Raw genomic sequence first — 12,825 nt, 5'->3', positions numbered from 1 at the left:
GTTGCCCAAGCTTACATCCATCATGGACAACCCCTCTCACCATGTGACTGTGGAGGCTTTAAGCAGCTCGTTCAGCAGCAGACTGAGACATCCACCCTGCAAGAAGGAGCGCTATCGCAGGCCATTCATACCATCTGCTGTATGACTGTACAACATCAGTATCACTGGATGATGTTAACATAAACCACACTTATGTCATCAGCATCATCATGGTAAAATCTGAACAATTCTTTGCACTGATTGCATCTTGCACTTTTACTAATACTGCATTTATTCTTAATACTGTATTTATTTTTGAATTTTAAATCCTTAAAATACACATTTAGTCTTTTAAATAACAGTAAATTTATAAATGATTATTTATATATTTTTTACTGATTGAATATAGATTTAGGGTGAATAGATGTAATAACAATAATAATAATAATAATCCGAGCAGTTCCAATAGGGTCTTCGCACCCTTTTGGGTGCTCGGACCCTAATAATAACTGTATATATTCATACACTGTGCACGTCTATGATTTTTACCGAGCAGGCTGTGAGGCCGCAGCAGCGCCATCTTGTGGTGATGTCGAGCAGCTGCAGCTCCTCACCTCGGCGGGGTCAGGGACATGGAAGTGAAGCACAGCGCCACCCTGTGAGTCTGCTCGGAAAAACCGTCTGAGTGCGTGGAAATTATTAGATATTACAGCACATGCATGTCGCTCCCGGATGATGCCTGATAGCCAGTCTTTATTATTATCTGCACCGGTATTTGTATGTGCCTGTGGCGAGGCGGTGAGACGGACAGACGTGTCCGGCTATTCGAGACCAACGGTCACCGTGACACCGCACATCCACACGGGCAGCTTTCGGCCCAACAGTCGAACCGTCCGGTAACTAAGTGGACCGCAGGGAACAAGAGGCGTAGCAGCGGAAATGTTAGCTACACATAGCGGCATTTGAGGGGACATTTTGTGGGGGAAAACAGTGTGTGGATATAAACAAGCGGGGCCATCCCGGTACCCGTATGCCGCTGATTGTGCTCTAGCTAGCAGGACATTTTCTGGGCTGCAGCCAGCTAACTTTAGCTTTTCTGATCAGGGCCCTGTTCTGCTTCTTGATACCTGCATTTTCGGAAAAATTCAAGGTAATGTTAGAGACTACTCGCTCTCTGTTCTCACTGTTGTAACGACAGAATGCTTTTTTGTGCCACTTTAACTAATAACATTAGCTAACTATTCGTGTGTTAGCCAGACTAGACTTGTGCAGAGTACACTGTACTCTGAAGCTACTGTGTTGTCAGTGCACCTGTAATGTTTACCACCTGCCTTAAGCACAACTAGGCACTAACTATTTCACAGTAAGCGACTTTATAGCAAGAAATTTAACACCCAGGAAGACACTGATCCTAGTGCACATCTATAAATAATTCCATTGAACTTATTGTAGGCCTTCACCCCAGGAACACAACATCCGGCCTTTCAGTCAGGGATGACAGCACTGTATCAACACAACAGTATCAGCCCCCTCAAAGAAACTAGCTTATGATTCCATCCTCATCATCATACATGCTTTCCTGGGCTGCAACTAGTGGCAGCACTTAATCTGTGGCTTAGTCACCTAAACAATGACCTGTCAGTGAATCATCAAGTTTCCCTGTGCTCCAGGTGATACTGTAGAGTTGCTTGTTATGTCGGAGCAAACTCAGAGAACCACAACTTGTGTTAACAAAACAGAAGAGCAGCACAATTTAGAATATTTGGTGTTGATTAATGTTCTGCTGATCGATTAATAATTTCAGCTCTGTAACTGTCATTTGATTTTGCCACATCTTTTGCTTGTTCATACCTGCAGGGCCATGGATTTCCCGGGCCACTTCGAGCAGATCTTTCAACAGCTTAACTATCAGCGTGTTCACGGCCAGCTGTGTGATTGTGTCATTGTAGTGGGCAGCCGACACTTTAAGGCCCACCGCTCAGTGCTAGCAGCCTGCAGCACCCACTTCAGAGCCCTGTTCACTGTTGCAGAGGGAGATGCCAGCATGAACATGATCCAGCTGGACAGCGAGGTTAAAACCTTAAACCATAAATATTGATAATTAATATTGATAATGTTTATAGTGACTCTAATAATGCTATGTTTGCAGGTGGTGACAGCGGAAGCTTTCGCTGCTCTGGTGGACATGATGTACACGTCAACACTAATGCTGGGGGAGAGCAATGTCATGGATATCCTTCTCGCAGCCTCACATCTGCACCTCAACAATGTAGTCAAGGCCTGCAAACACTACTTGACCACGCGCACGCTACCTATGTCCCCCTCATCTGACAGACCCACCCATCACCACCCTCAGCAGGAGCAGCAAAGGCACAGGCAGCAGCAAGTAGCAGATTTAGCAGTGAATCCGACTCTCGCAGCTAATGCTAACCTTGCAGCAAATGCTGCCACATCAAAGTTGCAGCGCTCCTTCTTGCTGCAGCAGCTGGGGCTTAGCTTGGTGAGTTCTGCTTTGGGTGGGATGGAGGAGGACGGCGTGGGGAATGTAGTCGGCAGCAGAGCGGTCGAACAGAGAGCCTCTTTTCCAATCCGGCGTTTCCACAAACGGAAGCCCTCTCTTGCCCTGGGGCTTTCAGAGGAGCGGCCCAGACAGAGACAGCGCCCCTCTGCCCCTAACCTGGGGTTGTTAGGAGAGGAAGGGGTGAATGCAGAGCGAGAGGAGGGAGCACTTCTGTCCCCGGACTCCCACAAGATGGGAGATGAATCCAAATTAGATGCTGCAATCACTGGGTTAGTAGCGGTGTCTCAAGATGATCCTCAGATGCCCAGTCAGTCAGACAGTGGACGCTGTGAGGGGGACAATTTAGGGAGAATGCAGGGAGGGGTGAGCAAGGAAGAAGACATGGATGAGCAGGATCACCAGGACAACAGAGCAGGGGTGAAGATAAAATCTGGAACAGAAGAGGAGGAGGCCGAAGAGGAGGAACAGAAGGTAAAGTTGTGACTCATGTTATTTGTGACAAAATAGCATCTGCTGCCAATGACATGTCAACAAAGCATGACCGTACTGTGTCAGAAATAGAGAGGAAATTGCCTTAGATGAAATTAGATGCCGGTAAAACCTTTTTCTAAAGCAAAGCTGTCCATCATTTAGATGGGAGGCCATCAAGATGTTGTTATACAGTACATGAGTTTTCACTTACATGAAGACAGAAGCAAGTGTGAAAATTTTTCTAACAGCGACTGAACTGTGTAAATCGCTGTACCTATATATTCCAACATAGCCATAAAATCTTAAAATAAATTATGTCAAACTCCAGGAAATTGGTACCCCTTGTTGATTGTGTGGTGAACAGATTATTGACCCACACTCCAACATGAAAAGAAGTAGAGAGAACTCCAAAATCTCTGTGGTGCAATATAAGACAGTTATAGTGTCGTAAATTTTTTTTAAATGTTGAATTTCTTCAATTATATATTTTATAGAAGTTGTAAAGCATCTTTTAAGTGCCCACGGGTGTTACCAACATTGAAAAAGTAATAGTGGCTCTGCATGCTGTTGACATTTTACCGCTTATTTTTTAAACTGTTTCCATACTTGTCTCCTGTACTGTGTAAACACAGCCTGCAGTTCAACCCAGTTTCACCCAAAACTCTTCCAAGTCCAAGCTATGTTTTTGGAAGTTTTTTCAAGTGAGACATGTAGAAAAAAATATTTAATTAATATATTTCCATTTTAAGTTTAGATTTGGATGCATTTTGGGGGGATTTAAAAAAAAAAAAAAAAAGATAACGCGCTTTTCCAAACTGCTGGCAGATTTCTGGGTTCGGAGGATTTATTTTGTGTTAAAAAAGGTATTGTTTGTTTTAACTGATTTGGGGAACATATTTAAACTGCATAGTTATTTTTTAGTTGGCTTTTTAAAAATCTAAATCTCTCTGTTTTTTGCTTTTCACAGGTGGTGGTTAAACGAGAGCCCCTTAGTTCGCCTGAGCCAGCTGATGAAGTCAGCGATGTAACATCTCAAGCAGAAGGCAGTGACCCGGCTGAGCCTGGGTGCCAGGAGGAGGAGGAGAAGGTGGAGCTGAGCCCAGAGAGCAGCGACCGCAGCTTCACCTCTGAACCCCAGCCCAGCTCCGACTCTCTGCTCCAGCCCAACTCCCAGCTCCTCATCAAGAGCGGCATGGGAGGAGGCAATGGAGTTGGAGGAGGCTTCGCATGTAACAGCGCACTGGGTGGCAAACCAGGTTTCAGTATTTCCAGCTTTCTCAGCCCCAAGGATTTTGCAAGTGGCACGTCGGGGCTGGTTACAGGAGAGGATGACCTTCCTAATACAACAACTGGGGATGCTGTAGCACATCACTTTCTGCTGAGACAGGAAGCTGCTGGGCCATCTGGATCTGCTTCTTCTGCTCTTCTGCAGTCAGGTCCACTTAGCGGTGAGAGTAGAAACAGCTTTGGAGATAACCTGCAGGCTGATTCTCTGTTCCTTCGCCCCCTGCATGATAGTTTGGGAAACCCCAGAGGAAGTGGGGGAAGTGCAAGTGGAGGACGTGGAGGGGTAGATCCCTTTGGTTTGGACTTCCAGCGCTCTAGTCTGGGGCTTCACTCTTTGGGGCGACCTTCAAGAGGAGCTGGAGGAGCAGCTACTACAGCTCTGGGTTATCCAGGTTACAGGCGTATTGCTCCAAAAATGGCCACTGGCATGGGAGGAGAAGAAGGAGTAGGTGGGGTTCTTCAGGATGCTGCCTCTTCTTCTTCAAGTCTGACGAGTCCCCTGCTTCTAAACGAGAGTGGAGGGTATGAGATGAACAGTGGCAGGCCCACCTCTCTACCTCCTCAGCTCACCCGAGCTTCAGCAGATGTTCTTTCTAAGTGCAAAAAGGCTCTCTCGGAGCACAATGTCTTGGTGGTTGAAGGAGCACGAAAATATGCCTGCAAAATCTGCTGCAAAACCTTCCTCACCCTGACTGACTGCAAGAAACACATCCGCGTCCACACAGGAGAGAAACCCTACGCATGTCTCAAGTGTGGGAAACGCTTCAGTCAGTCCTCACATCTATACAAGCATTCCAAGACCACCTGTCTGCGCTGGCAGAACAGCAACATGTCCAATGCCCTGCTGTAGGGCAGATGTGGCTAGTGTGGGGCGATAAGACGAATACACTGATAATCAGTGATGGGCTGAGGTTAAAGCCTCCCAAAATGCTGAAGAGTTTCTGAAGCTCAGACAGAACAGTCGGACCTGATCATCTGCTCTGTCCAAGCCAACCAGTCCTGATCATAGACCAAAGATAGGGATAATTATGTAATTATACATTTTCTTTTCCAGACAGACAAATACTATCAAGCTGCTAAAAGTTGTCCATGGAGTTTGCATAATATGATCCAGGCAAGTCCATGTCTTGTCTTTTAAAACTGCAAAACTGTTGACAATGTTGTGTTTTGTTAAAAAAAAAAAAAACAACAATAATAATAACAATCATGTGGGACCTGATTAAAAGGAATTTAGTTATGTTGAGGTGATCCCTCAGTGCTGATCTGTAGTTTGTGGTGTATCGGAGCGAATTTGATTCAATCATTACAACACTCAGAGTGTTGGCAGATCAGAGGCAGCTCTGCAGAATCAGCCCTAAGAACTGATATCATGTAAAATCTTGTACGTACATTTTTCACTGCACATTTGTAAAACATGTAGCAGCATCTGTCATGAATCATCCCAGCTGTGCATATTGACTGTGCCTTGTTTTGTGCAAGGGCCATCATATAAACTGTGGACATCTGATTCGTAGTTTGGATGCCAGATATCATTTCTAAAAGTACGATGAACTGATGATTGTGTGCTCATGAAGCTTAGAGATACTGTACAAAAATGGGGAATAGAGTCAGAGTCCAGTCTGTGATTCAGGCTGAAGTATAATGGTGAAATCTGTAGCTTTGTGAAAGTTTAACCAAGAGAAGATTGCAGAGACTCTAGTGTTGCATTAGAGTTTTCATTCTGTTTTTATGCAAAGAAAATGTAATGAACTCCATATTATGACCTTTTTTCTTTTATTTACTGAAGTAGTGGCATTAGAGGTAGTTGGCATTCTTTACCAGGAAATGAGCAACCAAAAAAAAACTGTTTCCACATTCCTCAATAGCTGATTATGCATTTTCATGCATATAAATCTACTCAAATTGATCTGGGATATTTGCAGTTGACTTTCAGTACAAGCAGCTTTGAATAACCATCATTGATAACGTTTCTGCACTTAATTAAGGTATAAAATATTTCTGGTTGATGGTAAACAATTCAGTTTGTCCTGATGGGGTCTTCACACTTCTCATGACTATAAAAGTAGCTGTCTAACTGTAGTTGTTGTTTGTTACGTACAAGTTTTGGGCAAATGGGAAACTCAAGTACTCTAACCTTGCACCAATTTGTGACTTCGCTGTTTACTTTAGAATTAAGTTGCGTAGTTAAGAGGAGCAAAAAAATAAAAAAAATCTGAGCAATTAGGAGGTGGGAAAAGAGTCAGTTTGCACCAAAAAGTATGCATTTATTCGACTTTTTCTATTTTTGAGAAAACTAATAGGTAGTACTGCATTAAAGTGCCATTTTAAAACAGCTTGACAGGAAAATGTGCTGCTTATAGAACTTATTTTTTGTTGTGATTTGAAAAACAATTGGGGTTTTCAGTTTTGAAAGATCTGGCCCTACACAACTTTTCCGACTTATTGGTTGCTGACTGTAAATGTTTTGAAAAGTTCAGCTGTGGCCAACAAGTTTACCAACCGTCCACGCATTGCAAAGTTTCCCTGGCAGCTGGTGTTTTTGTGTGTTTATTAAAAGGGCAGTGAAGTTGTGCTGAAGGGCAGGAGTTCAGCATGTGTTGAAAAAAATGCTTTAGAAATGTAAATATTGCACATTTATGGTCGGTTACACAATTTCTCTCTTGAAACGAGGCAAAAAAAATACTCATTAAGAAGTAAACATTGTGTAAAAGTTTGCTACTGTATTGGATATGAGTGCTTTATACATGTCTCTTTCTACATATAATGTTGCATCTGTTACAAAAGCACTTAGACAAATCAGTCTTTTTTATAACTAATATGTTTACTGGAATGTTGAACTATGTAAAAACGTTGTTGTACTGCAGTTATCCTGCGAACTCGAGGTTCCTTCCTTCTGTCATGCTACCATTATTTTAAGTATGAAAGCCAAGAGTTTAACTTTTTTTTTCTTCAGCAAGCAGTCGATTATGCAGGACTTCCACTTGTCTAAAAATGTATCAATGAAGAACTATTTCACAAAAGGATAATAGAAAAGCAAAGGTTTTTGTGGGACATTTTGTCTTTTGTTTTCTTGTTAATTTCAGGAGTTTTAGCTGTTTTTTTAAATGTATGTAAGTGTATTTTAACGTCTACATGTAAATTGGTAAGTGCTGTCGTAAACTGTAAGTTTGACAACTGTGTTTCAGTTAGCGATTTGTGTAAGATTCAAAAATATCACGCTGAGAGAAAATCGAAATTTGCATCTCATAGAAAATACGATTATATCATTGATTTTTACATCAACCTGCCAGACTTAATGCAGGTTGTAAAAAAAAAAAAAAAGAGCAGCTTCATGGGTCGACAATTTGTTGATTGAAAACGGTGTTGTAGAGTTCTGTTTTAGTGAACTGAGATGAAAAAGTAACACTTTAAATACATGTTTGCCTTTTTGTATACTTTATTGCTTGATGTATTGTGACACCTACGCTGTCAGTGAGACATGGTCATTGCTTTCATTCCTAGTTGGCACCTTATTGTACTGTTAAGTCATTACACTGTTAGCCTGTACAAAATTACATTTTAATTTGACACATACGTTAACAGATAATCTTTACGTTTTTAAGAAAATTTGCCTTCTTGGTTGGCCTCCCTATAAACATAAGCTAACCTACTGTTTAATCTAGAATTTGTGACATTATGGAATCAATAGTAAAGTCATTTAAGTATGGCTACAGAGTTTAAAATGACCACTGATGGTTGAATTTCAAATGTGATCACCATCACCTCTAGTCATGAAAATAGGTATCTTTGATGTCCTTTTGAAAAACAGAGTTGTAGAGGTGATGAAGCAAAAGAGATGTCTTCAAAAATAGCTACCATGTCTCACACCAAGGCCTGTTAGGATTTACAATGGTGCTGTCTGCTAAAACTTGTATTAACAGTTCATGTGAATCTCTGAAAATGCACTGACTGTATTACCCCTCTATTAATATGCCAGTTTTTTGTTTTTTTTTAAATATGTGAAAGGCCTAAATTTATTATCAAAGTCACTGCCTTACGCCCTCTAGCTTGAAAAGCCGGGCTTTGTTGATATGCCAAAACTGAAGGATTTCTGTGTTTTTTCTGTATAACTCACGTAGTGTAACCATGAGGTGACTAAGTGTTTGTCTCTTTACTGTTGAAGACTATAAGGATTGTATAGTATGTTCAGTTGTTGTATACTGAATAAAAACAAGATGAAATTCAGTTTGCTTGTGACATTTTTATGAAATAGGCAGAGGCTTTACAACAAATAGGGAATGTTATTGTACATATTTGACTGAAGAGTCACAAGTGAAGCAACAAGGGGAAACATGCCATCACTCACAACACTAAACGTCCTGGATATATCAGAGTCCAATGATGAAAAATTAAACATGTAAGAAGGACTAAATGTCCAGTATTTAGTGAGTTTGCAGAGTGGAACCAGTTTCTTTTTAAAGCTTCAGCTCTTTGATCATCGGCTGACCCCGCAGGCCAAGAAGGAGGTTGTTTGCTGCCAGGCTGGACATGGCGTTACGGGTTGTATATGAGGCGCTAGCAATGTGCGGAAGAATCACTGTGGGGGAAGAGAATTAGACAAACAAAAGGCAGGTAAGGACAGCAGAATGGTTTTATCGGTCTCTATGTTACCAACTACATCAAGGCAGCGGAAGCACTAACGTCTGACAGACTCACCGCAGTTCTTGAGGGTAAACAGTGGATGGCTGGTGGGCAGGGGCTCAGGCACAGTGACATCCAAACCAGCTCCTGCTATCTGCCCAGTGGACAGAGCCTCGTATAGGTCTTCCTGGTTCACCACTCCACCTCTGACACAACAGAACAACCACAAAAAAAAAAAAAAACAAGAACACAGGCATGCACATGTGTATTTCCACAGAAACAAACTGAAATGATCAGTTGATTAAAGCAATAACTTCTTCAGTCATTACCATACCTGCTTGTGTTGATAAAGATGGAGGTATTTTTCATCTTGGAGAAGAGATTCTTGTTGCAGATCTCCTTTGTCTCTGGTGATAAAGCACAGCACACAGCCAGGAAATCTGACTGCTTTGCCAGCTCATCCAAAGACACTAAAAACAAGACAAAGGATTACTGATGTTACAGGACTACATTGGATTGTTGTCTATATGGCTGCAACAATTTAGTTCCCTCCAATAATGTTTCAGGAGATGCTCTTTCAACATGAGATGTGAAAGGTCAAAAGAGAATAAATGACATTTGCTTTTCACAATCCAGTGCTTTGAGTTCCCCTCAAACCCATATTTCTTATCCTCCTTGTTGACAGAGAATCCATTGTGTGTTGATCATAAGAGGATAACATGCTGGCTGAGACTTCTGAGTGACCATGAATCCATCACTTACCATATTCAGCGTTAATGGCACTAGCCAGCTCAGGTCTGGGGGCGATGTCTGTGTAGATGAACTTCTTTACTTTGAAAGGTGCCAGACGCTCAGCGATAGCCACGCCTTAGAGCCCAGTAGCAAACATGGAGATTAGATTCAGCTTTATGGTTGTTGTGCAGAGTACAGTACAGTAATGAAATGCAGCTAGCATCTAATGAGAAACACAAAAGTATAATATCATTTGGAGATAAGTTTATGTAAAAGGAAGTACTACAGCATTAGTGATGCTATATATTACCGTATGTACAGTGTTAATGAAGGTGGACAGCAATATAAAGAGATTATTATATACTGTATGCATAGTAATATTAGATGAATGGGAAAAAGTTGGAAAAAGGAGTAGACTGAGAGACGCTGATGTGAATGCTGCACTTACCGATCCTCCCCAAACCAAGAATACCCACAGTGCTGTTGGCCAGCTCGTGTCCACACAGCCACAGAGTTCTCCATGTTCCCCATCCACCACTGACAAGAGCGAGAGACAGAACGATATTAACAATTTGACAACAAAAAGAAAAGGGGTTGTGTTTGCAAAATTTAAATGGCATTTCTGCATGCACGTTTTGGGTCCATGTGTGTGATTGTGTTTATAATATTACGTCTTGGCTTCATGAGTGGCCTCTACGAGCCTCCTGGAGGTTGTGAGCAGCAGAGCTACAGTCAGCTCAGCAACAGCATCCGTCAGAACGTCAGGGGTGTAACCTACACGGATCCCTCTACAGGGAAACATTGCACATAATTTTACACACATAAGCAAGGTCCTGCAAAGTTTATACACATAGGAACCCTGTAGACTTTAATGAGCATTACGAATAGAAAGATAGGATTCACCTTTTCTTTAGCTCCTCTAAAGTTAGATGATCAAAACCCACTGACATGGTACTAAGGACCTTCAGGTTTGGACCTACAGGAGTACATCACAAATATGTGCATAAACAGAGAAGCTGTTCAGTTTTATTGAAGTTATTCAACTGATTTAAGAACAGACCTGCAGCATCCAGCAGTTCTGCATCAATCTTTTCTGTCAGGACACAGAGCAGACCATCGACGCCTTTGACCTTCTGAAGCAGCTCCTTCCTGGGCACTGGGATGTCATCTGAGTCCCACAGCTCAAACTGCACCCTGAGGAGACAGAAACCACGAGAAATATCTAAATCAAATTTAAATTTCATTCTTAACCCACAGAGGTATTTAGTTGTCAAATGTTCCAAAAACACACACAAGCAGTACAAAAATACAAACAAATCAATCAAAAATAGACATCCCATGAAAGGAAAAGGGACATTTTGAATACTTCAGGGATTCTTGATACATAGAGATGTCCTAGAAAATATATCCTACAAATTCAGTTTTTCTAACAATATAACATACATGCTGAGTCTTCATAGCAATACTGGGTCTTTAAGCCATCATTTGTTCAGATGTTTCGTGGGGGAATACCCTTTAGGCGACCATTCTTATCTGACCAACCTAAAGGCAAACATTTGCAGGCCTGTTTACTCAAAGTAAATGATGAACTTTACAAAGCAGACAAACTGCATTACAGTGTCACTGTCAAATTAGCTGTAGCAGGCAATAATTTAATCATACAGAATGCACTATATGAAAATCAAAAATTTTAAGTCACATAACAAGACACTGTGACTCACTGTCCAGATTCCTTGAGGATCTTCAGGCCCTCGGGTGGGATCTGTCGGGTGACATACACCCGTGGCAGGGTTGACATCTCCCTTTGCGTTTGGCTTGTTAGACCCCCAATGATATTCAAAGGAGCAATGGCGATCCTCTGGAGCCGACGCAGTGCCATACGACTGCACCACATTGCCAAGAGAAAGTCTGTGGGCAGGTGTCTGCTGGATGAGTGTAGTACTTTTGGAGTTTAGAGTCTGTTGTGGGCCTGTGTATGATTCTGGCTGTAGTTCAGGGGGAGGTTCCTGTGTGAGTTTAACCAATATGATGAAAGGGGGGTGTCTCTGAGGTCTGAAGGTGAGGGATATTTTGACCAGACAAACTAAACACAAAATCACTGAGTCAAAACTTTGTCCAGGATTAAATGAAAGAAGAGGCCCTTTGTACTTCACACCAGATGAATTCAAAACACACATACACAGCTGACTAAAACAAACAACCTCTCACACAAATGTTAAAAGGCAGCACTAGACTCATGTTTTCTTTACATCGTTGCACAGAATTGGAGTCAGACGGATGTAAATGTTTCACTTGTCTGTTGACCTTTGTTTCTTTAAACAGTGGAGGATTCAAACGTTGTTTTGTATGTTCTACTCTGTATCTCTGGCTGGGACCGGTTTAGCAGTCTCATTTAAGTTTCCCAACTGGACTTTATACAGTATTATGCTTTTTCAGATATTAGACATCAGTCAAACAAGTGAGTAATGATAGCCAACCCAGGCACACATACTACATTAAACAAAAACAAATTATACAAAAATATGGAAAGAATTTTAGAATTAAAGTCTTTGTCCTGATTTTAACTGGACAGGCCTTTGTTAATATAAATAGTGTGTAGAATGTGACAGGTATTGTACACAACCAACCTATGTTTTTTTATTTTTTCGCTTTTCTCTTTTGTTTTCAGTTGATATACCGTGTAACACAACAGACACCACAGACACTGACTCAATGATTTACATTACAACCACAGCTTTTAAATATCCATCCATCCATTATTAAATGATAAGTCATTACAATGACACTGGGTCAGCCAAGTTTTATCTATGTTTGGCGCACATCCATCCATCCATCATCCATACACCGCTTAATCCTCACTAGGGCCTGGAGCCTATCCCAGCTGTTTTAGGGCAAAGGCAGGGGACACCCTGGACAGGTCACCAGTCTATCACAGGACTACACTTAGAGACAGACAACCAAGCACACTGACATTCACGGGCAATTTAGAATCCCCAATTAACCTCAACATGTTTTTGGACATTGTGGGAGGAAGCCGGAGAACCTGGAGAGAACCCACGCTGCACGGGGAGAACATGTAAACTCCACGCAGAAAGATCCCAGGTGTCCTCACTGGGACACGAACCAGCAATCTAACAGTGCTAACCACAGAGCCACATTGCAGCCCAGCTTTTAAATATAACTATTAGAATCCGTTCGCACTTTTGAAGTTGTTT

At 41.8% G+C, this 12,825-nt stretch overlaps 2 protein-coding genes across 2 annotated transcripts; one reads left to right on the top strand and one right to left on the bottom strand.

Annotated features, from left to right (window-relative positions):
- Positions 1-581: 581 nt before the first annotated feature.
- On the top strand, positions 582-8,482 carry zbtb5 (zinc finger and BTB domain containing 5). The gene is made up of 4 exons (XM_008278436.1): positions 582-637; positions 1,837-2,050; positions 2,129-2,971; positions 3,939-8,482. The coding sequence occupies exons 1-4, from the start codon at positions 612-614 to the stop codon at positions 5,106-5,108; spliced, it is 2,253 nt and encodes a 750-aa protein (XP_008276658.1). The 5' UTR covers positions 582-611; the 3' UTR covers positions 5,109-8,482.
- grhprb (glyoxylate reductase/hydroxypyruvate reductase b) lies at positions 8,479-11,504 on the bottom strand. The gene is made up of 9 exons (XM_008278437.1): positions 11,332-11,504; positions 10,671-10,804; positions 10,514-10,586; positions 10,282-10,398; positions 10,059-10,147; positions 9,641-9,745; positions 9,213-9,348; positions 8,954-9,084; positions 8,479-8,834 (listed from the first exon to the last, which is right to left on the bottom strand). The coding sequence occupies exons 1-9, from the start codon at positions 11,502-11,504 to the stop codon at positions 8,713-8,715; spliced, it is 1,080 nt and encodes a 359-aa protein (XP_008276659.1). The 3' UTR covers positions 8,479-8,712.
- Between the last annotated feature and the right edge of the window lie 1,321 nt (positions 11,505-12,825).

This window comes from Stegastes partitus, unplaced genomic scaffold (assembly GCF_000690725.1).
Source record: "Stegastes partitus isolate 25-593 unplaced genomic scaffold, Stegastes_partitus-1.0.2 Scaffold123, whole genome shotgun sequence".
NCBI lineage: Eukaryota > Metazoa > Chordata > Actinopteri > Pomacentridae > Stegastes > Stegastes partitus.
This window is presented reverse-complemented; position numbering and strand designations above follow the sequence as displayed.